This window comes from Podarcis melisellensis (assembly GCF_964234715.1).
Source record: "Podarcis melisellensis genome assembly, chromosome: 17".
Classification (NCBI taxonomy): domain Eukaryota; kingdom Metazoa; phylum Chordata; class Lepidosauria; order Squamata; family Lacertidae; genus Podarcis; species Podarcis melisellensis.
Window position 1 is genome coordinate 29,077,042 of NC_138534.1, and position 26,957 is coordinate 29,103,998.

The 26,957-nt window shown below is 39.9% G+C and overlaps 1 protein-coding gene and 1 long non-coding RNA gene across 4 annotated transcripts in view; both read right to left on the bottom strand.

Annotated features, from left to right (window-relative positions):
- The window catches only part of FSD1L (fibronectin type III and SPRY domain containing 1 like), a 33,021-nt gene extending 6,520 nt beyond the window's left edge, over positions 1–26,501 (bottom strand). For 2 of the 3 annotated variants that reach the window (XM_081894389.1, XM_081894388.1), the window contains exons 1-9: positions 26,312–26,501; positions 20,397–20,492; positions 19,264–19,395; positions 15,981–16,082; positions 12,519–12,541; positions 10,959–11,080; positions 8,331–8,540; positions 7,900–7,998; positions 3,690–3,819 (exon numbers count right to left, since the gene is read on the bottom strand). In XM_081894389.1, coding sequence (XP_081750515.1) covers positions 3,690–3,819; positions 7,900–7,998; positions 8,331–8,540; positions 10,959–11,080; positions 12,519–12,541; positions 15,981–16,082; positions 19,264–19,395; positions 20,397–20,492; positions 26,312–26,326 — 929 coding nt within the window. In that variant the 5' untranslated portion in view covers positions 26,327–26,501. Of the gene's footprint in view, positions 1–1,897; positions 1,931–3,689; positions 3,820–7,899; positions 7,999–8,330; positions 8,541–10,958; positions 11,081–12,518; positions 12,542–15,980; positions 16,083–19,263; positions 19,396–20,396; positions 20,493–26,311 lie in introns of all 3 variants that reach the window. The other variant, XM_081894387.1, reaches the window with a different exon arrangement.
- Positions 11,144–12,512, bottom strand: LOC309360380. The gene is made up of 2 exons (XR_014164078.1): positions 11,441–12,512; positions 11,144–11,388 (listed from the first exon to the last, which is right to left on the bottom strand). It is a non-coding gene; the product is annotated as an uncharacterized lncRNA (long non-coding RNA).
- Positions 26,502–26,957: the final 456 nt, after the last annotated feature.

Consider the following 26,957-nt stretch of genomic DNA (forward strand, 5'->3'; position numbering starts at 1 on the left):
ACTGTTTCACAGAAGCATTTATGGTCACAGATGGCTCACATGCTGTTAGAGGGGTCTGTTCAGGTAGCCATGCTCAAAGTCTCTATATACATACAAATAGCCATGCACAGGAGAGGATACCAGTAGAAAAAAACATGCTAAGACAACAGAAAAGTTACTATTACTGAAGACTAGGAGGGATATGTGCAGGGTAGGAATGAGTGAACTTGAAGTGTAATTCGGGGGGGGGGGGGGAGGTGTCCCATTGATCCGATTAGAAATGAGTTATTTTAAAATAAGATAGAAACCCAGTCCCAATACATTAGCCATCTTCCCCACACCTCTGGTCGCGTGAATGTTGAAGTGGCATGAATATAGCAGATATAGCATTTACTGTTTTCAGAATGAAGTTCTACTGTGAATTCTTAAGGCATTTAAACGCAACACTGAAAAGGCCTTTGAACAAACAAAACGTATTAAAGGAAAGTTACTTACCAAAAGAAAAAAAGAAATAAGTGAAAGCATGAAAAGACAGCAAAGCCAAGAAATTAAAAGCATATATTCAGAGGGGGAAAGGAAGGGGACACACCACAGTGTTTGACCCTACTCCAAGTACATTGTTACTAGGAAGCCTACTATTTTCTGATTTCTATCATAAAAGCAACACGTTAGGTTTGCTGCCAGGTTATGTTGAAAAATAGCATGTTTGTTCAAAAGATGCTGCAATTGATACAAGGAAGGCACAAACTCAGAATAACTTCCCGCTTCTACCAGATCTACCAAAATGCTGACATGCTATTTTTCAGGTAAGTGCTCCAAGTTCCCTTCACCCAGAAGATGTCCTTAATATTAGCAGCCTTTACAGGTACACAATTGCATTTATAATATTTTATATTTGGTACATTTGAAGACATGATTCAATACAAGCCGAATTCTCTGCGTTTAATTGTACAGTAGCAATGCCAACATGCATGCCGGTTTTGTTTTGATAAGCCACTGTGGAACTAACTAATGCAATTTCTATGGTGTTTTATTTGTTCATGTAACATCAAAAAATAGCAAGTTCTTTGGACAACGTGCATTCTCAAAAGAAAAACACACATTGTAATTGCAAAATGCCAAAATACTCGCTTGGCCCGGAAAGCCAGTCTAGCTTCCCATTCTGTATGCCTAACTCAAGTACCTGCATCTCCAGAGGGAAGAATACACAAGGGCTGAAATCTATACTGCAGGTGATACACGGAGACCAAATAGCCTTGTCCCCTTCTCTGGTAATGCTACAAAACAAAGCATCATGCTGCAAAATGATCCACCTCACTTGATTGGCTACTGCTTGCAGAGGTTGGGACCATGCAGTGCAAAAACTCAACGCTACTTCTTGAAATAAAATTACTTAAAGCAGAGAACTTAAGACTGAAGGGCAGGGTCAGAAAAAGCCAGAATCTGCCTTTAAAGATTGTGAAGGATTTCTGTATTTAAAGGATGCAGTTATGTCTATTTAGTGCTGGCAGAATCAAATATCCCCATTTACTGCAGACTACAAAGTTAGAGACTAGGCCTATGGTCCCATTACAATTGGGGACACAGCCCAGTGTGTACCATAAAATACCAGAGGCATTAGCTTGCTGGCAACTGGTGCATTTTGCGCTGCCTATGTTTAGTGTTAGCGGTTCTCATTTCTATAAATTGTCGAAACTTATATACTGGCTTGGTGATTTTACAGAAAGGCAGTTTGAACGGTAAATACAAAAGATGACAAATAAGTGGGGGAAAGAAAGATCTAAACAACAAACAGTGGCTTGTCTACTGGTAAAGGCTGCTGGATTGATTCATGCTAACTCTAGAGAGCAAGAATTGAAAGGAAAATATTGGAGAGTAAAAAGCTGAACCCTATGGCTATGAAGAGGCACACTGTCACCTTGTATTGTTCTTCAGAAGGGTAATCTGGCAACTGTCAGACAAAAATAGGTAATTAAAAAGCTACTTCGTGGCTACACACAGACTTATTTTTTAAAAATATATATATTAGTATTTAAAACCACTACAAAACTGTTCTGATAACTATTAATAAATGTATGCTGTTCACAGACTTACAAAAAGAAAACACCCACTTGCTTACAAATTGAAATTTAACCGAAATGGTTTAAGAAGGCTGCATAAAATAGGTTTGGAATCTATTAAGCCCTATTTGAGTTTTATAGCCTTTTTACCTCTTGAACATAATGTGTTACCACTTCCCTGTTCACAGCTGGGGTGGGGGTGACATGAAATACGTTCCTATTACTGAGACTATGGATGTATAAAGTTTCCCAGGCCTGGAGCCTCCTCCCTTTTATGGAAAATACTTCCTGGGAAGTAAAAAAGTGGTTTGGGTATTTGGAGTTGGCAATAGCTCACTTGACAAGAATACATCTACCTGCTCCCAGACAATAAGATTCTTATAGTGTAGAAAAGCACATCATTGTCACTTATGCAATACACTTATGCAACAGCTTAGTTGTCGAACAAATCAGCTCCTGAACACCAGTTTGTGAACATTTTCCGGAAGCCGAACATTCGACGCGCCTTCCGCTTGAGTGCAGGAAGCTCCTGCAGCCAAATGGAAGCCGTGCCTTGGTTTTCGAATTGTTTCGGGAGTCAAACAGACTCCCGGAACAGATTAAGTTCGAGAAACCAAGGTACCACTGTATTTTGCTATGTGGCAATTGTGGAAGCTTATGGTATGCCAACAAACCCCCAACATTTAAATCCACCTTGGAGGGGGAGAGGACAGAGGGTGAAGAAAGAGCCATGAGTGGAGATGGATCCTTTCCCCGTCCTCAGGACCCTCTGGGAAACTCAACTAACCTGGGTGGGGAGAGAGCAGCTGAATGGGACACAGGATGAGAGTGAGGATGTGCCAGAAGGAAAATGAATTGATATTGATTCATATATGTTAGTAACTTTGTACTAATGTAACCTTTTCATATGTAACTGAGATTTTGTAATATTTTGTTTAATTGGCTGTTGCTGCTCCTTTTTTTGTACAGCACCTAAGAGATGTTTTTAATATATTAAGTGGTGTAGAAGTTAAATAATCTAATCTATTTGGAGAACATAAATTATTCTTTAGACCAACACAATCATCTCAGAAAAGCTCCCCAACAGATTTTGTTTTTGCAGGCCAGACTTTCTAACTTGCTAGAAATATATCAAATGATTTTTTTTTTTACAAAAATAAATTAAATTTCATTTCTCTAATTTACACAGAAAAAGATGCTTCTAGAGGGCTCATGATTTGTGCATAGGTCATACGACTGAACCACATAAGGGTTAAATTCTTAACCCTAAGAAGAATATGACTGCTAGTATTTTTCAGCAGGGGTAATCGTTTTTAGTAATTTGCCCATGTTAGGGGAAAAACAAAACCAGAGCTACCTTGCAACACTGTCACTTTTTCCAGAAAAAGAAATTCCCCATTTCCAACACAGGTTTCAAGGTTATTCTCTTCAATAGCTGCCTCAAAACTTTACCAGCAAGTATGCTATAGTGCCAAATACATTAAGTTTAGTGTGAATGGATTCATTAAGTTTATAGCAAAATGAAAAATCTCTTTTGCATAGGAAGACTTCCTACCTGATAGACCAAACTTCTATTTGCTGCAACAGCCTTTAAATATGACATTTACAAGTTACTTGATTTGATCAGAGGAGGAGCTCAGTTTCCCTTACCTGCCTTTGTTCTCTTTTCCTTTAATTTTGTTTTCTTGGCTTTTGCCTCCTGTAGAATCCCACTCCACATAGGAATCTTCAACTTTCAAATTAAGATGAGACGATGAACCATCCAGGTTAAATATAAGAGCTGCCCAGAGAAAAGATGCAGATCAAAAGGTTAGTCACACCTTTTCTGAATGCAAAGAGTGAAGAAGTTAACATATTTAGATAGGCTGCCCAGGTTCCCTACCTAAGACAAGTCTACTCTGATGCTATACTTCTAATTATTATTTTTTAAATGCTTACTCCACCTGCCTGCTTTTATTTTTGAGAAAAATCAGCCCTAGTGCCCTAATTCAGAATATTGCATCATAGATCCACAGAATCATAGAGCTGAAGGGACTCTCAAGGGTCATCTAGTCTAACCCCCTGCAATGCACGTGGCCTGTATGGGAATTGAACCCATAACCTTGGCATTAACAGCACTACACTCTAACCAACTGAGCTAACTGCTGCTTGCTTTTGATCTGCATTGCATGGATTAATATTGCTCCCTCCCACTCTGCTCTGAACCCGCCCCCCCGCCCCCCCAAAAAACCTGATATCCACTACAAACACCACTTTGGGTGCAAACAGCCCTGTTTAGGGAAGCTTTTAATCTTTGATGTATTATAGTATTTTAATATTTTTTGGGAAGCCGCCCAGAGTGGCTGGGGAAGCCCAGCCAGATGGGCGGGGTATAAATAATTTATTATTATTATTATTATTATTATTATTATTATTATTATTATTAGTCTGGAAAGGGCTGTTTTCTGCAGTAAATCAGCACTGGAGCATGTTCTAGATTAGGGTCCCTTGGCTGCTTTGTCTCCATAGTATGAGCATGCTTTTTGAAAATGCTAACTAATGTCCTATGCAGTTTAATTTACAGTGCCAGGGTGTGCATCTTATTCTGAAAGGCAGAGCCTGTTATAGTTCTCTGTTTTAATCTGGGGAGGGGGGAAATCAGTATGTAGGGCAATTCTTTGTGTTAACTGTCAAGGTTGTCAGTTTGCCAGCAGAGCTGCATAGCAGGGACGGGGAAGCTGGGTCCAGCCAGGGGACCAGATCGTTCTCTCTCCCACTGTCCAAGGGTCCATCTGTCAATCACCTGACATCACAATGCCAGGTGACCTGCTTTTGTTCGCAAGGCTTGAAATCAAACTCAGTAGGTAGAGACACAGCCCACAAAGCAATGCTGATCAGCAGCCCCTGCAAAAACCCTTTCAGCTTAGCTCCACATCTGATATCATATATTGACACCAGGTACTGGGCAAATGGGCATGGCTTGGCTAAAAGGGAGGCCTGCAGGCTTGACGTCCCACAGCATTCTTCAAGTAATAGGTTTCCAAAAGTTCTTATGACTAAAGGCAGAATACAACAAGTTATTTTTAAAGCTAACTAAAAGATGCCACTATAAGCAAGCATGGTAATTTGATCGGCAGAGCATTATAAGATACATAGAGGTTAAAAAAAATGTACTAGCATCAAATCTTTCATGGGTGAAGCCAAATGTGTAACAGGCAGAACTTAATATATGGAGAGAATATAACAGAAATAGCTACGTTTTACCCAAGAGATATATTCAAGAAGCTTTCTAGCTTTTACTGACACTCAGAAAATGACGATGAGGTAGGTAGTAACTCTTCCAGAGAGTTTTTAATACAACAAAGCAGTCGGACTGAGTCACTGCTCCTCACTGGAATTTGTTGTGGGGTAAATTTAATCTTTGTTACTTGCCAACTAAGCAGAATAATTGAGGCTATGTTGCTGTGTTTGCCTTCATTTTTGGAAGCTAAACAATATGTGTCACACTAAACAGACTCTATTCAACTAGAATGCATTAGACACGGTTCTTTAGTATTTCACAGAATACAAGAATTGAAATTCCTCTGTGAAAGGTCAACAGTATGTTTAAGCAATGCTGAACTTGATGATTCTACCAGGCAAATGCTCACTAAGAGCACTGTAAACACATAGTTTTGAAGGTCAACTAGAAATGCTCACCTATCACCAAAACTCTAAGAGTGTCATACGTTGAAAAGGCTTGAATAGTTCCAGTTGTTACATAGCAGACATGGAAAGTTTTCCTAATGCCCAAAGATAGTAGATGTGAAGCTGAGCAATGCAACTCCCTAAAATGTATGGCAATAGTTCTAATTTTAGAAGTGCAACATTTGGTGATACAACCCATTACAAATATACATCTGCAAGCTCATTTGCCGACAAGCCAAGTTCTTTTTAAATATGGAGATTGTTATGGAGATTGTTGCCTTGCACTCTGTTTTTGCCTTGCTAGGATTATAATCCAGTGCTTCAAAGATGTCCTCTGACTTAAAAATTCAGAATGCTTTTTTTATACCTTACAGTAACAATTTACCACTGAAAGCTTTCTAGAATTTTTCTTTCACCAACGTGCAAGTACAGAGACACAACTGGTAATTTCATATGGCATAAGTAAACTGATCTGACTGATCTGTGCATTAGCCCTCTGCTGATGACATCTTTAGCACACTCACATGCAACCCAGGCTTGTGCAAGTTGTCATAAATTGAAAATAAATCCCAAAGCTGGTTGGGAGAACTGACCCCTTTTACTAGTGGTGCACTTTGCAAGCCACTCAATGACATCATTAAGAACACTTCTCATCTACTAGACTACACTGGCAGTGCTTCTGCATTTCAATGAATCGTCCTGCTATTTTTAAAAATATAAACATTAAAATAAATGAGCAATATAGGATCCGTGGGCAAACAATCTGCAGCTTCTTGACTTTTCTGAAGAAATATCCTGAGCATGATTCAATATGCTGGGAGGCTGCTTGCTACACTTCTAATATTTATGCAGCCATATATGCCACTCAGGTGGAACTGGTGATATATGTGTTTGTGTCACTCACAGGGTGAGAGGCATTTTAAGAATCAGCAGAACATAAGGTTTCAACACTTATGACAGAAAATGATCCCAATCTCTATCATGGGATAGGAAGAAAAGGTACCAGGCTCTTCACTGTTATGGCCTCATATTGGTGCATTTGATATAACAGGATAAAAGTCTGAGAAAGAATCAGGCACATCAGCAAAAAGCCATGTCGTTTTACCTGTCCTCAAGTAAGTGAGCTAACAGTGCGAATCTGCTTTGGCAACATACTCCAGTCTGCAGCACTGAGACTTCCTAAGATGGCAAGAAAGCCATTAATGCCTCCCTAGCAGCTGACTGGGACGCAGGTGGTGCTGTGGGTTAAACCACAGAGCCTAGGACTTGCCGATCGGAAGGTCGGCAGTTCGAATCCCCACGATGGGGTGAGCTCCCGTTGCTCGGTCTCTGCTCCTGCCAACCTAGCAGTTTGAAATTACGTCAAAGTGCAAGTAGATGAATAGGTACCACTCCAGCGGGAAGGGAAACGGCATTTCCATGTGCTGCTCTGGTTCGCCAGAAGTGACTTAGTCATGCTGGCCACATGACCCGGAAGCTGTACACCGGCTCCTTCGGCCAATAAAGCGAGATCAGTGCCGCAACCCCAGAGTCGGTCACGACTGGACCTAATGGTCAGGGGTCCCTTTACCTTCTTTAGCAGCTGACTCACTTGCAGGCCAGGAAAGCTAACAAAATCTCACTACTGTTTTGGCTCAACTATCACACCAAGAAAGCTAAAATATTTTATTGCTGCAGGGCCACAAACAAATCCACCATGTGCCTCACAATTGATATCCAAGTGGTTAAATGGTTGCATGGCTTTAAACAGATGGCTTAAAATTGGTATATTTTTGTCAACTGCGTATCACAGCACAGTTATTTACTGAAGGGCTTTAGGATGAAAAAATCTGCAGCGTTTATCAAGTGGGAGTGGCACTACTTAGCACTTCCATCTCTAATCAGTGCCATCTCCCTATGCTAGAATTTGTTTAGAAAGCGTTATGTGCCCTCAGGTTAGTGTTTCTCCTGGTACCATGTCAACAATTTTAAATAGCAGCTCTTTAGACAGTGCAAATACTATAGTCCTCTGCTTCAATCCTTTCCTCCAATTTACTTAAATTGGCTTTTGGGCCTAACGACTGGAGGTACATTAAGGTACACAGCTGCAGCTCTAAAACAACACTGTACATTTTATAGCCAAGATGGCATTTGAGCATGCATTTCCTATATTCAAGCCACTATATGGTCCTAGTTCTTAGCTATCCAGTTTTACCTTTCGTCTCTAAAGTCACTGGATCAGAATAATCCCCAGCCACGGCCTTGTTGCAAGCTCTGACACGGAAGTTCATGTATTTTGAGTCAAACCTCAGACCTGAAAGAGAGAAGGTCTTCAGACATCCACTACCATTAAAATGAACAACAACAACAAAAATAGCACTATAAGGAGGAAAGGTATATGAAAACTGTTTTAAAGTGCCACTTCTCCCAAGCTACAGACAAATTTAAGTACTATATCAATATTAGCTGAAGTGGAGGAAACTGAATGAGATCAGATCTCCATTTATCATGCTGGGAGTGCAAAACATTTGCAAATGCAGGCTTCACATTAGATGGGGGAGCTGCCATTAAAAGATTCCCATGAAAAAGTATGAAGCTCATGTTACAACTCAAGTCAACTTGGAGGGAACAGAAAAATAAAATTACCTGATAATGTATATTCAGTGCCCTTAATGTAGTCCACAGATTCCCAGCACCTCTCGTCCTTTATTCGAGGAAGCCCATCAAAGTTGGTTTTCCTGTATTCTAGTATATAGTGATCAATTTTGTTGTCTTCTTCTGTCATTTGCCATGAAATCGTTACAGAGTTGTCAGCCACAATACAATCTGCTAGAACTATCTCTGGAGCTCTGGGCACTGTTAAGGAAATAAAACAGATCACTGGTAAACCCAACTGCCACCCACATACTGATCTTGTACTCTTGGCAAGATCCAGATGGGTGAGCACTGACTTAAGCACAAAAAGACAGACTTAACTCAGCTAAGATTAAAAACAAAATCCTATGGCTAAGGTTTGACCTGATCACTTTTATGTACTGCCCGATCCTATGCATTAATATTTAGAACTAAATCCAGTGAAATGGTGTGTACACAGGATTGCAGTTCTAAACTATGTGCATTCGTTCTGTGATGAGTCTTAAAGTGTTTTTGCCTGCCTTAGTTATTGACTTCTATTTCAGGTTGACCTTTTTTAAAAGCGCACTCCAGTAAGGCTTGTGCTTAAGGGATCAAACAGCTACTGGAACAAATATGCAATGCCAAGGAACATTCCCCAAAATAGTTTTAAAGGTTTGGTGTTTGAGTGCCACCATGTGTGAGGAATGCAACATCCTCCTCTCATTCTCTCTCACACACAGAGAGGAAGAGGAGAGGTAGATGGGGAGGAGGAGGGAGAGAGAGCAAGGTTCCCTACAACTATTATAGCACAGCAGAGTAAGAGTGTCCCCTTCTTCAGGGGTAAAAGCCCCAAGACTTTTAGACTAGCTAAATATTTAATCCCAGAGATTACTATTTTCTCTTAATTGGGAAAGCTGAAAAAGAAGTTTGCTACATTCAAATTCAAACACGGGGTGGATAAAGGTCTGTTTCTGATATATATATATTTGTTTTCTGCTAGGGAGGGGGAGAAAGAGAAGCAGGAACAATGAAAAGCTGTCAAAGACACAAATCAATAAGTATTTTGACATTCTGGACTGAGGTGTCAGCAAGACAGTCAGTATGAACTGTCAAAAGTTAGGAATGTCAGAAGACTCACTTTGGGTTTCATCATTTAAAGCTGAGCTGTTTTAGCCATCAGTTAGAATTAGTATCCAATGCAAACACTCAGAACTGCACAAAGTCTTTATACCAAAGGATGCCAAACAATTCATCATCCACAAGATAAAATCAGATTTGAAATCCTGACAGTTTTAATTTGATATTTCAATACAAAGTCTTAGATTATCCTTGCATGAGCAAACTCAGGCACAAAAATACTATTTGCAGAGTGGCTGTGCAAAATAGGGGAACTTGTATCCTTGCCAAACCTCTGCAAAAGTACATTTGCAGCATCCAGAGTCTCAGTGGCCCAGAGTGCCTTCCATCAGCTTCAGCTGGTGATCCCACTATGCCCCTATACACCTTTAGGCAGCAGGCAAAAACGTTCCTTTTTAACCAGGCCTTTGGTTGCTTTGATTTTAAAATGTGGGCTGGGGGGGGTAGGCTATTGGGTTGTTATTTTGGTTATATATTTTGTGGTTTTATATTTTGTTCTTTGAACCGCCCTGAGACGTCCAGGTGTAGGGCAGTATACAAATTCAAAAAATAAATAATAAAATTAAGATAAATAAATAATAATAAAAATAATAATAATAATAATAATAGTAGTAGTAGTAGTAGTAGTAGTCTGATGGGCAGCTTAAGTAAGCTCCAGTATTATATCTGTGAGCTATGAGTTTAGACCCAGAGTGGCTAGCCCTTTTCTGGCAGAGGGTTGCCGTAATCTATGGACAAGACCCCAGCACCTGCATGTCAAAGCTGTCATGTTGAGAAATGAAGTTTTCAAGGATGCCTTCAAAAAGGCTCCCCCATCACCTATTTCAAATTGCTTCTCTTGTTCATTATTCGTGATAACTCAATGAAAAATAAATTTGAAGAACCTTAAAAATAAATTTGGGGAACTCAGCCGGGGGGTGGGGATTCCAAATCACTTTGGTTCGCTGCAGAGGACCCACAGAACAATCTGCTTTAAAAAAAAAAAATGAAGTTTTAAATGGAACAGACTTAGGGAGGATTTTCAGGTGCACAATAAACACAAGAACTATGGAAGCAATTAAGAAATAGTTAACCTTTTGGCATCAAAGCAGGGGAATCAGAGAAGTAGTCAATATTAAATAATATTCTTACTTTTTTCAAAAGTAAGAAATCTGGGGGGGATCATGGGGGCCACAAAAGACCTTTGGAGGGCCAGATACAGTCCACCAACTAACCACCTCTTGTTGAACTCTGCAAACTTACAAATGTATTTCTTGCTTGTCATCTACACAGCTACCAACCTCTCTGCCACTCTCCCTTCGCCGATATGTCCTATCTGGATGTGAAGTGAGGAGAGTGTTCACCTTTGTCCCACTCTCACTTTAAATATATACAAAACGATACACTGTGGGAAGTGGGAGGAGAGCATTTCACTCTCACCCATAGGCATCTTTACAGCAAAAGGGAAGATTATTCCTCACCTCTTTGGAAACACGGCAGCAGTATTCCAAAGAGCTCAATGCTGCGCAGACTTATTTTTACCTGGCAAAAACTTTAGAGCCTGGAGCATATGCCTTTCTTGAGAGAAGTCCACCATCAGGTGCGTCATGTTGTCACTCACTTTGGGTTTCAAGGACAGGCGGAACGCTGGAGCCATTGTGACTCTAAAGGGTAGAAATCAGGTAAAAATCATTCAGGCAGGAGCCAAAAACAACCGAATGTCTAGATAAATGTCTAGATAAAAAGTGAAGCCGATACTGGAGCTTGGCACTTCACCAAACTATACCAAAACCTTTATTTAGATTGACTACTGATGACAAGTTGAGTCAGAACAAATCTTTTGCGGGGCTTCAGGCTGGGGGATTTTCCGTAGACCTCTCAGCCACCCAAGCTACCATGCTGAGGGTTTGTCATTGTAACTATCCACTTCTGCTCCTGCAACATCTTAAGGATAGAGTGTCGGAAATCAAGCCTATATCGGGAGTAACTGGCAACACTCCCAGGCACCCGGCTTCATTCAAAACCACTCTGTGGAAGCTTCACAAGGCTTATAACTTCTGGACGCCTGCTGATGCTATGAGCAGCAACTTGGCAAGTTTCCAGGACCCCACTCTAAAGAGGCATGAAGGGCTCAATGTGATGGTCAAGTTGCACACAATGCCTCTAACCCGTTAACATAAGGTTGACTATCATCAGCTGGTGTTTTCTTGGCAGCATGCTCCTAGTAACCAATGCCTGGCTTGGCCCTTAATAGTCAAGACTCATTTCAGAAAGAGGAGTCCATACATGATAAAGCTTAAACATAAAAGTGAGCATATGAAAGAGCAGGGAGTCTTGGTATAACACAATAGTAAGTGAAGTGTCTATCAAGCAAAAGCTGAGAAATGTTCTTGAGTGCCACTGGAAGTCTTCTCAGTCCCTGCCCAAATTTGAGCATAATTCAGGTGTATGACATGGAAATATTATGTCTTACATGTAGCCTATCTTTCTCTATTCTTAGCCTGAGGTATTAGAATAATAACGAAGGTGAGCATTACAAGTTAAAACTGAAAAGTTTTACATTTCTGCACTTTGGATGTTTGGGGGCTGCACCAAATTCCAACTATACATATGTGAACGTGCTTCAATGGTTTTGGGAACAGATAAGGGACAAGTGTACCATTTTCTGATTTTTCTAGTAACCATGCTGTTTAACTAAAATCCAGCTCAAATTATGTTGCCTTAAGAAGTTATGATATCCCATAAGTGAGGCCTACATACCATATAAAACAAACATTGGCCTCCTGTGCCACTTCCAAATTAAATTTGAAATGGCACCTATTTTAAGGGATCAGCATTAAGAATCATTTTTTCCCCTTCCAAACACATTTGTTTAAAAATGTGCCTGTGTTCTTTTGTCGCTGAATGAAATTTCACACACCACACAGGGAGAAGGAAGTGTAAAGCCAAAACACAGCAGTGTTGTCCTATCAGCATGCAAAACTTAATTTAATATTTTAGTTGCATGAATCTTAAGTGAAAACTGTTAAGAATTACTTAGCCAGAATCTTCAACGACAATTATGGAAGACTAGGAACAGAAACAAATAAGTTGGTACTGTACCTATCCTTGATCTGTCTGGCAGCCTTGAGGTGCATCAGGAAGAAGAGAGAGAAGGTAATTAATAGTTTCATGCAAGTTTCATCTGCAGTAACATGCAAGAAAGAGTTAGAGTTATCAATCTCACAGATGTCCAGCTCGGTTTCAAAACCATCTCAGAATTTTACCACTGAAGACCTGCCTCATAAGCCATTGTTAATACAAAGTTATTAGAAATTCAGCAACAAGCAAAAAAAAAAAGAAAAAAAAAAGAATTTCAACAAGCCACGCTAAACTAATTCCGTATGACACTGTCATCAAATCTCTGTGCTCTATTTTTAATGTGATCGGGCCAAGTGACATTTGAGTGTTTCGTTGGGCATGTCAGCAATTAGGTAGTGAGTAAGTGTTAGATTTGTGCCAGAGTTGAACCATTTCCACCATACTCCTCCATGAATATTAAGCACAATATCTTTCCACAAACCGCCCTGATCAAAGGAATTTTTGAATTCAGGGAGTTTTATCATTCAACTGGTCCTAGGCAACAAAATGTTGTTAGATAGGGTTTCTTGTCTGGCCCACAGATAATTAATGTTTCAAAATAGTATAACAAGTAAGTGACACAACATAGAATCCGAATTAAGAAACTAAAACATCAGCTTCATATACGTTTAAAAGTTGTTTGCTATTACAACTATCACAAATACAGTAGAAATTAGGACATTGCCATCTCTGTTTGCCAACAAAAAATAAAGAGTTTTAAATTTTGATCTGCGGTCCCTTTCATGGCACGGGGGTACTTTGCAAACATTTTTATCTTCATTCCTTATGTACTGAACACAGGAAAAGACTATGTATTAAGATTTTATATGTTATCACCACAAACAGTGTCTTAGGTGATAAGATGACCAATCAGAACAAAACAGAAAATAAAACATCCTCACCTGTCATCTGAGATACTGTGAACCACAAGAACTTGCCCAAGATCACTAACTTCAAATTAGGGAAGCTGTTGCTTCCTGCATCTCAAACTCAATGCTATCTGCACCATGAATGAAAATGCTTCCACAATGTTTTCCTCTCCTATCTCCAACTAGACCATATTAAAATGCAAGTTACAAAACCAGAAGCAGATATTCTAAGCAAAGTCCCCCTGCAACCACCCAGAATGGTTGCTTAAGTTGCTTATTGCATAAATAATTAAAAGTTGTTAGATCAAAGTAGAGATTACTATAATGAATTTAGCTGGAAGGGAATGCAGTCTTCTGCAACAAGCGTTGTGTGTCTGCCACCTCAGCAGTTATACGTAGTGCAGTGTCTTTCATGGCAAATTTATTCACCATTTACTTTGATAGTCACAAGGTAAGGCTGAAGAGTAGCAATTATACATGACCATTGAAAGGTATTATAAAGTCCGTTTTCATGATAAGTCTTTACTCTGACCACAAAAGCAACAGCAATCCTTTTCTCCCTGAGCTACCCTATCCCTCAATTCAACCCAGGGCATTTTCAGAATTGCTTCCGAAAATCTCAGTATGAAATGGCTACCCTGAGAATTATTTGAGAGCCCAAATTAACCTTGTTACAGCAGGCAAGTATAATTTGGTCATAGTCCACAAATAACTTGCTAGTACAGAAAAGGCTGAAAAGCAACTTTTCAAACATGCAGACATGTATTTAAAAAGTTTACAAATCCAAGCTATTTTGTATCTATGGCTGTTTGGCAGGCACAAAAACATAGGGCAAAAAAAAATCCAATAATTAGGATTTGTTGTCGGGCATAGCAAGGTGGAAACAATCCAAGAACTGAGAACAAGGAACCTGGATGAAGTCCAGGGGAAACGGTGTAACAAATGGAAAGGAACTGTGATGAAACAGTGTAGCATCAGTTAACCCTAGTCAAAAACTAGGATAGGCATTAATGGTGAACAAACAGAACCTGAGGAGCAAGTTTTATAATTCTGTTTTTGCCTTGGGTTTAATTTCCAGGGAAATAACACAAACAACTTCAGATGAGCTTGTTAAAAGTATAAAAACAAAGTTCAAATGCAGCCCTTCAACACAAAGAGCAGAACAAATTCAGATTTTGATGGATTGTTTGGAATTCTTTCATATACTGTATCAGTTTAAGCATTGCCTGCCCTTGATTGGATCATTCAGCTTCCTTTCCAACCAATCTACAAGAAACATGGTCCGGAGTCAATGTAGCATAGCTAATGCACATCAGCTGGAGGCATGATGCACTGACTGGCAAAGCCAACGTAATAAATCTATTTAACACACAGAGGCAAGTTAATGCATTGCCAAGTTTGTGTTTCTAAAAGTAGATTATTTTGCCTACTATATTCCCATTTAGCAGTTAGTCAATCATTTTATTAGCTGGATCTACAGAAATGCCAGAAGGGGCCTTCTCCCTAAGGTCAGAAGGTTCTGCTGTTTTGAGAACCATCAAAAATATCAGGCAGGGGCACCTTCCAAGAGTGGAGAACACAGTCACAGAAGATGGCTCTGCCTAATTTGGGGGATTCCTCCTCCCCCAAGCCCACTCCATTCATGAAGGTTCCCTGATCCTGGTAGGGTAGGCAGAGGGCTGCTGGGAAGGGGTGCGGCAAAAAAAGTCACTCCCTTCTACCAGTGTTTCTCCAGATCCAACCATATAGCAGAGACAATACTGATGACCTACCAATATTGAGCACAACATGCTTGCTGTGTATAGATTTTCTATCAAGTATGTGAATAAACAGACGTAATTCTCTGCAGGTACCTAATAAAATTATGCAAGCATTTTGTCATCTTAATTTTCCTGTTATTTTTTTTTAGCAACTGAGCACTCTTAAAATTCTCTGAACTATAATTGCAAAGACCAATTCAGTTTCTATGGGTGTTAGCTTATGGGCAGTATCCAACTAAACAGTTCCACAAGCAAAGCACTTTTGGCTGTACAGTCGTACCTCGGTCTGAGAACAGTCCTGTTAACGAATGATTCGGGCAACGCACTCTACAAAAACCAGAAGTAGGTGTTACAGCTAGCGAACTTTGTCCCGGAAGACGAACAGAAGCCGACTGGTGGAAGGACACCGGTGGCAGGAAGTCTCATTGGGGAAAGTGCACCTCAGTTTAAGAACGTTTTTGGTGTACGAACAGACTTCCGGAACAGATTAAGTTCACAAACGAAGATACCACTGTACAATATAACTTCTCCTCCCACTCCTCAAACACACCCTATAGTTCTCATTTCATTCATGAAAACTACTACCTACTGATTACAAAACCAGTAATCAGAATACTACTATTATCCTGGGGTAGTCTGAATACATGTACTTGAAACGCTCAGAAGGTAACGTTGATCACTCCAGAGCTTCTAATCAGCTCCACAACAAGTCCTCCACAATGTTTACTACACAATCTGTAAGTAGTTGCAGGCAAATGGCATGCAATTAAATAGCATCTCTCCTTTTCTTCTTCATGTCAGGCACACTTTTATACCTTTGAAAATTCCTCAGGGTCCTTTATGTCCAGTGAACGAGCAGCAAATTCCAACAGTTCTTCAGAGTTCTCCAGGGCATTACTACATTGGCTAAGTTGATTCTAGGAAAATAACAGAAAGCTGTTCAGTAAGCCAGTCCATAGCAGGAGTTATTAAGAGAACAGGGCTATCTTCTCTCCACACACCCCCCCCCAAAAAAAATTCCAGATGCCCATTACTAGCAAATGAATGAGGCCCTTATGGAACTCAAACCTTGGCATATTTAGCATAGAGTGTAAACATAAAATATTAGCATGAAACACAATAAAAATAAACTAACATGCAGTATTGGGGGGGGAGAACCTTTCTGGCAGAGGAAAATAAGACAGTTCTCTCTATGGAACTCAGCTCCCTCAGGCCTCTGCAATCAGTTGCACACCCACACAGGTTTATTCCCCACCCACCCCATAAACATATGAACATAAAAAGACACTCCCGGCTGAGTACTATGTACTTTGGCATGCCAAGTTCAAGGTAACACAGCTGTTTATCTTAGCCTATGAAGAGTGAGGCTCGATAAAAGGTGTGATCTACTCCAGGAAGTGCACCAAGTGTAGGCTGGAGAAGTGGCTCTTAATTCTGAAGAAGTGTGTTTTAGAATGCCTGTTCTTGAGTTTTCACAGTTTTAGATCCCAGTGTCTTTACTCCCTTACGTGGTGCTGGATACGCGACTATAAGGTTCAGGGGGTGTCATAGGCTATTAGGTGACAGTATAGGCATACAATATTAAGGTTCCATGTCATGTTGCTCAATACAACAGTACAGTATTGACAAACAAGGTTTCCAACTATCTGAAAGTCTTGGCAATTCACGAAGCAGAGTTATTTTTCCTTGCATGGTGAGATTACCAGACATTTTACTATCTAACCCAGGGTGGTCCAGCTCATGGCCCATGAGGACTTTTTTGGTGCCCTCGGCAACATTCAATAAAAATCATATTGAAAGCTTGGGGGGGTGGAGTGTCATGCATTGTTACCGAAAGTGCATAAATCTGTTTGTGCATTAAACTTGTTTAAGAATTTAAAGGATATTTAAACACACCATTAACAGATTTAATTAAATATATTAACTGTGTATATCAAATAATAATATATTGCAAACATTTTAATTTACAACGTGGAAATTTAATTCAGTGTGGCCTATGAATTCCGTGTCGAAGTCTTGTTGCTCATGTTTGTTGGGACTGCCCTGATCAAACCAGATGCTGTTGGTGTGTTTTAATATTTCAAATACTGTATATTCATCACTGGAGAGACAGGTCAGCTGCTGTATCTGTATTGTCAAAAGCCACATGTGCACCAGTGATTTAAGAGGTGAAGTTATTTGACAGCATCTGGTACACCGAGATTCTGAATTATACCAAAATTCCATGATCAAGTTGAACTAACTAACTTTGTATACATTTAGCATGTTTTACTGTGTGATAAGCTTTAAGCTGTCAGAAGAAGGTAGAATTCTTTCAAGGAACAGGGTGAAAGAATCAGCTACGATGACTAACACAGCACAACAACTGTGGATACTTGCAAACCATGAAAAATTTTGCTCTACCAGGAACAGCTGGGATAATTCAGTTGGAAGAGCTTAATCTCAGGGTTGTGGGTTTGAGCCCCACGTTGGGCAAAAGATTCCTGCATTGCCATGGGCGGGACTAAATGACCCTTGTGGTCCCTTCCAATTCTAATATTTGATGATTCTTAGCTAGTACAAGCACATTCCAATTCTCCTTCGGTATGAGGCCTCACAGATTGCCAGGATTACAAAGAGAAGTCAGATGCCATGTTTCCAATACTGTTTTACACACACAGTGAAGCTGTAGACATGAGGAGCAAGAGCAGCCCAAATTAATATCACATTTACTAATTCCATACTGTACTTCCATCTGCTGGCCATACTTGGACTTCCAGCCCTGTGTCCATAAATCTCCAAATCTCTGAATCCATTCAAAAATAAGTTGGAGACATTAGGGAAACCTCCTTTCCTCACTTTCTGCCCAGCCTATATATTAGAGCAATGCTGCTCCATGTAAAAAACTGAAGAGTGTCCTTTCTGGACAGCCTTGGGACAGTTTTGTTTAACCACTATTGCAGGAAAATACTGGACTCCAATATGCTTTTTCCAAAAAGTTCTAAGCAGTTTGTTTTGTTTTCTGCCTTCTGTGGTTTGTCACATATTTTATTGAAACATGGGAAATGAGTATTTTAGCATGACACATAAAAATAGTTAAGGAAATCTAGGCAACTAAGCATCTGAATCAATTTGCTCCAAAAATTAAACATTACACGGAGCAGATTGAAGACAACTACCTCCCTGGATAGGTTACATGTGTAAAACTCAACTCAAAGAACAGAACTGGATGCAATCAATTTAAGTCTCATATCAAACTCTTAAAGCATAAGTGCTAATCAGAAGTCTGGAAAGTGTAACTGCTTTTCATATATGAAAACTGAACTGTGCAAGCTATCCAAGCCTACTGGCTTCTATTTCATTTAATTAATGTGCTGACAAAGGGGTTTTAAGCACGTTTGGTACAGAGAAAGGCTTTATACAATCTAATATTGGCAACTTAGTGTTGTTGGCTGCTTTGGTCATTGCTGTATTTTCCTTCAAGGATAATGCGGCATCAGCCAAAATAATTTGATTGAGATGTTAAAAATACGTGTATAAACCATGTACATTCAAACAGAAAGCATTCTGTACACTATGCCTATTAGCTAGCATTTTTCTTCATTTTTTAAGTCTGCCACAAAGCTTGAATTCAGAGTCCTGTTTTGTAGCCCAGCAACTAAAGAAACAAGAGTTACACATTCTTGCTGCCTACATGTAGCTGACAAGTCTTTCATGCAAGGCACACAGGGCCAAACCTGAAAGTCAATTTTTAAGGTTGCTATCTGTGCTTGTTGGTAGAATTAAAAACTCCAGGAGTCTAATAGGAAGAGGCATGCACCAAGGCATGTGAAGTAATCCTCACTTAGAGTGCTCCAGGAATTCCAAAGAACTGAGAGGGGTTGTGTGGTCATTTGCATGTCAACATTCAAAACGCAACCTACTTTTACAGAAGTACTAGTGACTGCAAAGCGACTGAAATGCTTGCACAAGCTTACAGAATTTAAAGTGTTTTAGAAAGCAAACTTGTGCTGCGTGCAAAGCTAATTAAGTGACAGTCTACTAATTTAATTAGCGCACATTTCCCTATTCTGACAGAGCTTGAGAGTTCTACTACAAAATCATCAGAAACCTAATTACCTGAAGTTCTTGGCTTTTATGAGCTTGTTCTTGCTTGATACTAGTTGACATGCTCTCCTTCATCTCGTCAAGTATTGCATATAAGCCATCAAACTCCTCATCCAACTCAGCAATTACATTGGAAGAATTAGCCTGTAAACAAAATTTCAGTTATGAGTTGTGCTGTCAGATTTCGTCTATTTCTTCGGCAGAAACTATAAAATGTAATAAGCATCATAGAACCTTGTTCTTATCACAGTAGCGTACTTCCATTTCCTTAATATAATAATAAAATTAAGGATACTGCAGATCAATATCAATACATATAGTAACAGTCACAGGCTTGCACTTTTTCTTTAGTCATCCTGGCCCAAAGAAATCACTATCACACTTGGGTCCCCGGCTGTTGTTGAACTACAACACCCATCATCCCTAGCTAGCAGGACCAGTGGTTAGGGATGATGGGGAGTTGTAGTCTAACGACAGCTGGGAAACCACTTGACTTAGCAGTATTATTGAATTAATTTATTTTGACACATTTTGCATACACACACACACACACATTTTAGTAAGAGGCATTTAAATTTAATTTTTAATTTTCTAAACTGCTTGATATAAAAGGAAAATCTTGGTGCTTGCTCCAATAATACAATTGCCTCATTTACATATTTAGTGCATTTGTATCCTCTTGCCCTTCTTCAAGGGACTTTGGGAAGTGTGCATGGGGTTATCCTCAGATATAACCACAGAACTGGAGAGTTGGAAGGGACACTCAATGGTCATCAAGTCCAACCCCTGCAAGGCAGGAAACATTTTGCCCAATGTGGGACTTGAAACCATGGCCCTGAGACTAAGATTTTTGTGCTCTACCAACTGAGCAAGGCTGGGAAAAGTTTTGAAGCCACTTCACCCAGTTTAAAAGCAACGCAAGAACCACCACAGAAAAAAAGACTTTAATGTGAGGCATGCTGACAGTGCAGCTCACTAGCTTCAAAGAATAAGGATGTGTACCCATGAATAAACTCACATGACTTGCACAGCCATTATCTAGATTTGGCCCTTGGCCTATATGCTTTGCAATTGCAGTATTAAAGAAAACGACACTGTTTAGAGAAGCCCTTTCAGCTTTGAATGCAATGAGCTCTACAACCTACCTGTACACCTTTTAAAGTGTGATTTAGAGTTTCAATGAAGTTTTGGATTTCATCATTTTTGTGGGCCAATGTGGAGATAATCCTCTGGAGAGCTTCCTAAAATTATAAGAGTAAATTTAATTAATATATGCAAGGTCATATTACTTTGGTATATATACCCTTCTTGCTTCTGTACTGTGCTTTTGCACTATACAAGCCTGTAACTGAAATAATTTCATTTGGTTACATTTATTGTTTGTAATGTTTAACAAAAACAATGGGAAAAACTGTTTGCTTCAATGCAGCAACACTGGTGAGGTCAGACAGACTTGCATGTTTAATAGCAAGTGGCTTAATAGCTACCATAGTCAGATGTAATTGGAACCAATACTATTCAGAGTTATTGACTTGTTTGTTTTTTGCAAATGATTCAGTCAAGACCTTTTTAAATTTAAAAGCATTTATAAACTGCTTAATATTTTAAAAATCTCTAAGCACCATAGAACATAAAAATGTATTATTAGAACAAATGTGGCACATAACTAGTAATATAAAGGCATATAAACACAAAAGCAAGAAGTCAGTGAATTCAGACAAAGAAAGACAGGGACCAATATTAAGCGTCAGGGAAAGCCTGGAGCAACCCGATGTGCTTTTACAAGACTTCTGAAGCAACCGACAGTTGTTGCTGCATGTATGTTGGAGACAAGGGAATTCCACAATACAGTGGTACCTTGGGTTACATACGCTTCAGGTTACATACACTTCAGGTTACAGACTCTGCTAACCCAGAAATAGTACCTCGGGTTAAGAACTTTGCTTCAGGATGAGAACAGAAATTGTGCTCTGGCGGTGCGGCAGCAGCAGGAGGCCCCATTAGCTAAAGTGGTGCTTCAGGTTAAGAACAGTTTCAGGTCAAGAACAGACCTCCAGAACGAATTAAGTACTTAACCCAAGGTACCACTGTACAGTGGCAACTGTGGAAGATGGCCATTTTTGGGTCACTGGCATATTATATCCTACAGGGTGCAGAACCAGTAGCAGAATTTCCCCAGGTGATCTAAGTGATATTACAGGTCTATATACCTCTTAGGTTAAGCCTTAGATCCTATAAGCATAGCTGTCAGTTTGTGCAAGTCAGAACATGCTCATCTGTTCTTATTTGGATTTATTAGAACCCATTTAGTCTTGCAACATAGAAATAGTTTTATATCCATATACAGAGAAGCAATAGCTAATTTGAGGGCAAAGATTTCTATTTGAAAGGTGACAAGACAGTTCATTGCACAGTCAACTCCTAAAATACAAACATACCATGTTGTGTTATTTTCACTTACCAACTGTCTCACCCTAAACAAGGTTTGAGAATGAAGCTTAAATTAGAAGATGAACTTCATCAAATGAAAGTAGACAATGAAGAACAACTTATTAAATTTCAATGCTGGTTTACTGTGAAAAACAGATGGAAATCCTACACTTAAGTGCTACTTAAGCAGAAAGTGGGCTAATTTGTCATTTTCATACATGCAGTAAAACAAATTTTTATAACAAAATGTACAGCATTATAAGCATATTGTTCATATTCTCTTAAATAGATCCAGCAATATTTTACTAGCTAGATTAGCACTGAAGTTATGTGTTCTAAATACAAGGAGCCACAAGTTAAGAGTGTCCAGTTCCCTCTTGACAGTTTGAGAAGAAAACGATTACCTCTGGATATATCTACTACTACTCATGCATTATGCTAGTAAGAGAACCAATAAATTCATTTGAAAAACCAGACATCAACCTCTGTACATAGGACCAGTCTAGGTTCTAATTCTAATTATTCATACTAAATATTAACCAAGTCTTAAAATTAATCCATATATTCATGATCACTTCAGAACAAAAAACTAGAGTTGTGGCCAATTTCCACATTAACTGGAATACAGAAACAACCAATATTTTTACAGTATAGAAAGTCATGCAGCTAGTATCAGACAGCAACTCACTTAATGTAACTATGCTTTTACCTGGGCAATTCCCAAGTTACATCCTCTTCCAGTGGTCTGATGGTAGCATATTTCTTCCTCTAGATGCACACATTTAACCTTGCTCAACTTGCTTTATACTGAATTATTAATAGGAGTTTCTTCTGTTGCCTAGCACACTGTCCTACTTTATCAGGTCAGCATATTCACATATAAACATGAGATTTAAAAAGATTTTGTAGGATTATATATGCAATGGTCTCCTTCACTGCGCAACTCAACTCTCACAAAATCTACCCCACACAGCTATAGTTATTTGTCTCATAAAGCCTCTGGGTCAAAGGGAATCAGAGTAGACATTTAATGCACTGTGTGTTTCCAAGACTATCATACAAATAGTTCAATCCTTTCTAAATTACAGTTTGATGATGTATCAAGTATAAATGGATTAGCAATTGAGTATTTTTCTTTATCCCAAAGTATCGGGCTCTCTTCCACCTCTTGATCTAAGACAATAACCATCAATTTTGTGCTCTCTGTACATATTGCACTCTTTGTTGGCCAAACACAGCAACAGCTAGGAAACATGTTTTATTTAAGTACATAATCACTACAAGATCTACTATGATGTGTGGTTAAGTGTGTTACACCATTGGTAGGAAGGAAACAGCATCCTATACAGAGCCTAGCAGCACAGGAATTTTAACCTTTTCTATGACTTTAAAAGGATGGTGCCACTTTGAGATGTTTTCTCCTGTGTACAAGGTAGAATAGCCAACACCACAATTACTCTACTGGATGAACAATCATGATCAATCAAGAGAAAAAAATTAAGCCAGTGCTGTATAGTTGAACAAGTATTATGAAGAATCCAGTATTAGAGATTTCAGGTGAACTGTCTAAATATTCATAGAGTAGGTTATGAAGTGATCCACATATATTCCCCAGCCTATGTCAGATGGTTGAAGGCAACATAAGCAGATTCATTTACCAGAAAGGTTGCTGATATATCTAACTGCTCTTTCCCCTACTTCCCCCTTTCCTTCTTGAAGAGGCAGAGTAAAGCATCTCGGTACTGAATGGTTCAGAACTAAACAAAATTAGACAATTAGATGTTTCAGGAGTCATCCCCCTGCCAATCCAGTCTACATCCACTTACTCTTTCCAACAAACTTCAAGCAGCATATATTAAGTTCTTACTACAAAGCAAATCCCTGTAATAGGATGCAAATAAATTTAGAGTAGTTGTTCATACTACAGAGCAAACCGATGTGGGAATAGAGAGGATGTCAACCACCACTTTTTCCAGCCACCAAAATTCACTTTAACATTTGAAAATTCTTACCCTCCTCTTCAGCTAAAAGGCTCCCAGAGTGGCTCAGATAGATCAAGTACAAGACAATACGTATTTAGTTATGTGCTTTAAAACACTGCTTAAATAATCTGCACAAAACACTAGTAACCCTTTGGTGTGTCCTTTCACCAGAAGTCTATATAGCCCCCCTTTGCTGACCTTTAGGGGGATTTTAACAATATTCATTCTGGTCTGCCTTTGGTTAATGTTAGTTCACCCTGTATGCTTTTACCTGAGGCTGTACCTGCTGCTATTCCAATATAACTATTTGTTGTTTTAATGTTTCATGTATTGAATCTTTACTGTTTTGAAGGTCTGTTTTGTATTTCACAGTGTGCTGTGATTTCCTTTGTGAGGACTTTTACCCTAAAAAGTAAACTAAAATTCTATTCAATAAAGAGACAGCCAGCTGTTTATGTCCTACTTGGGATTCACTTACCCCCCAAATAAGAATGTTATCCTCATTATACGTTGTATGTTTGGGAAGATTTATCTGTAATGAGGTTACAGCCAATTTTCAGTGCAAACCCAATATTCTGGGTTTAAGTTTACAATACCTTGTTAACCCACAGATTTCAAGTCACGCATCCAAATATGAATGTTTTGGTTACACAGCCTCAGAACAGCTACAGCCTGCATTTCTTGCCAATGGTTTAAATGAAATGCAAGGTGAATGGCCCTTACTGTAGGACAGAACATATGAGTGGAATGCTTGGGAAATTAGAGAAAGTCCTATTTAATATTGAAAAGTGTTTAACAAGTACTTTAAGGCAGGGGTTGTCAATACTGGCCCCTGCAAATGTTTTTGAATACAACTAATCAGACTCAGTCAACACATCTGATGATCAGGAATGATGGGAATTGTAGTTCAACAACATCTAGAGGGCAACACATTGGCGACTTCTGCTTTAGGGTCATAAATTAATTCATGCGAGAAGTGAAATTAGAACCAGTACTTCCTATCTCATTTTCTTACCCAGTATATTAAAATAACAGGTCAAATTACAGTTCAGTCCTATGCATGCCAACTCAGAATTCTGTTCCACTGAGTTTACTTCCAGGTAGTGAGTACAGGATTGCAGCCATACGTGAAATATTTGTATGCTGCTTTTTCAAAAAACAAAAACAAATTAAACTGACAAATAGTGACTGATTAGTCCCTCGTTTCCTCCTCCAGAACCTTCACATTGTCACCAACTACCCAAAAGGTTGTATTTAAAAAATGAACCTCAGAGGTTTACTTACGGTAAATCACATGGAAGTATTACAAAAGTACTTCCTATGTGCTGCTCCATGAAACTGGGGAAGCCACCAAGAATAAAATGATATTCCACTAAAATAATTAAGTCATCTTAACTAATAAGCAGTTCCATTTAAATTGCTCATGGCTCATGCATGTCAGTAAACTCAAAAAAAGTGACACTGTTGACAAATATTTTATGATTCATATGTACTGACACAGATGCATATTTTGAGAATTCTAATCCAACTTTATTTGAATACTTTTTGCAAGTTATAATGCGTAATTATTTTCTCCCTGTTTAGTGGAAGAAAAACTTTGCATCACTCTTCAGTTTTTTAAGAAAAAAGAAGAAGAGACAGGCAGCAGGAGGAGATTGGCAACCTAACTCAGAAACCTTACTGTGTTCAAGCGCACACAGACTTTGTAGTCCAACCGTGTTTACTCAAGAGTAAATTCAGCACGGCCTACTATGTAGTCAATGGATTTAGGATGGCAGTCTAGCACCGCAATCCTATGCATCCTTATTAACTTAGCACGCTGAACATAACGGTAGCAAGAAGGGAAAACAGTTGACATCATGCCTTTTATTGGGATCAACTGAAAAGCCACAAAAACGCTGAGCAAGCTGTTGTAATCACCGGAACTCTTTGTTAAGCCAAAAAAAAAAAAAAAAGACAAAGAAGTGCGGGGGGGGGGAGAGAAAGAAAGAAAGAAAGAAAAAAGGTACTGCTGTGCAGGGAAACGCCACGACATTTGCAGGGTTCAAAACAAACAGCTTTTAAAAGAGGTGGTTCCCCGCATTTCAGGTCAAGGAGGATAAAATAGGGTCCCCGAAAGGCGTGGGAAAGCCGAAGAAAGCGGGGGGGGGGGTTGGGAAAGAGGGCTAACAAGACAGAGGCAACCCGGCGACGACACGCCACTCATTCACACCCTCCCCTTTCCCTGCATGCACAATCCGCCCGCCTCGGACACCATCCACGGGGCTTGCTTGCTTAGCCTGCAAGGTGCAACGACAAGGAAGCCCGGCAGCTTGCATTGCTGGGGCGTGAGCGCGCGTATATACTCGCAGACAGCAACAACCATGGCAATTCCATTATTTTTGCAAGCCACCCGCGGCTGCCGCGTTCCCACGAGCATTTTGCACGCGTTAGGGGTTCCGCGTAAAAACAAAAAACGGGGGGGGGGGAGATATCCACCACAGTCGTCTGAAAGACTCCTCCAGACACTCGCGGGGTGGGGGGGGGAGTCCCCCTTTCTCCTCCTGAGGGGAAAAGGCGCCTCTTTTCCCTCAGAAACCAGAGCGGTGGGAAGAGCTCCTGCACAAGACGACGACGCCCACCACGACCAGCCCCTCAAACCCGCTCACCTTCTGCGCCTCCATGGTGCGGACGAGCAGGAGCTACTCCCGGGGGTTTACGGGGGGGGGGGAGCAGCGAAAGGACGAAGGCCGACCCGCCTCCCTGAGCCCTGACGGCGAATGCTTCACGGGAGAGGCGCGCAGGTCTACTAATAGCGGCAGCCGCGCGACCCCAGCAGCCTGAGGGCGGGCGTCAGAGCGCGCCACGCCCAGGACGACGGCGACGCCGCCGCCTTGCCCTCGCATGCGCAGTAGCGAGCGGCGCCGGGAAGGGAAGGAGGGAGAGTGGGACGCGCTGTGGAGAGCGCATGCGCGGGTGTGTGTTGTGCTTTTCTACTCCTTTGGTCTCGCTTCTCCCTACCTGATAGCGCTTTTTGTCTACTTGATGGTCCGATCTGAAAAATACAAATTTTTAGGTTGCAAAACTACATAAAAATAAAGAAAAATTAAGTTTGCAGAACAATAATTACCGTGTGGTTAGGATCAACGCGTCGGTGTCCACTTATTCCCCAGGGTAAATATGAAATTGCAAGATAACTATAGCATGTACGCGAAAATTGATTTCAGATTTGAAATCAGCATTGAAAGAACATATATGAACAGTTGAAAAATCTCATGCAACAGAAAATGGGGGAAAAAATTGTTCCCCAGTGTA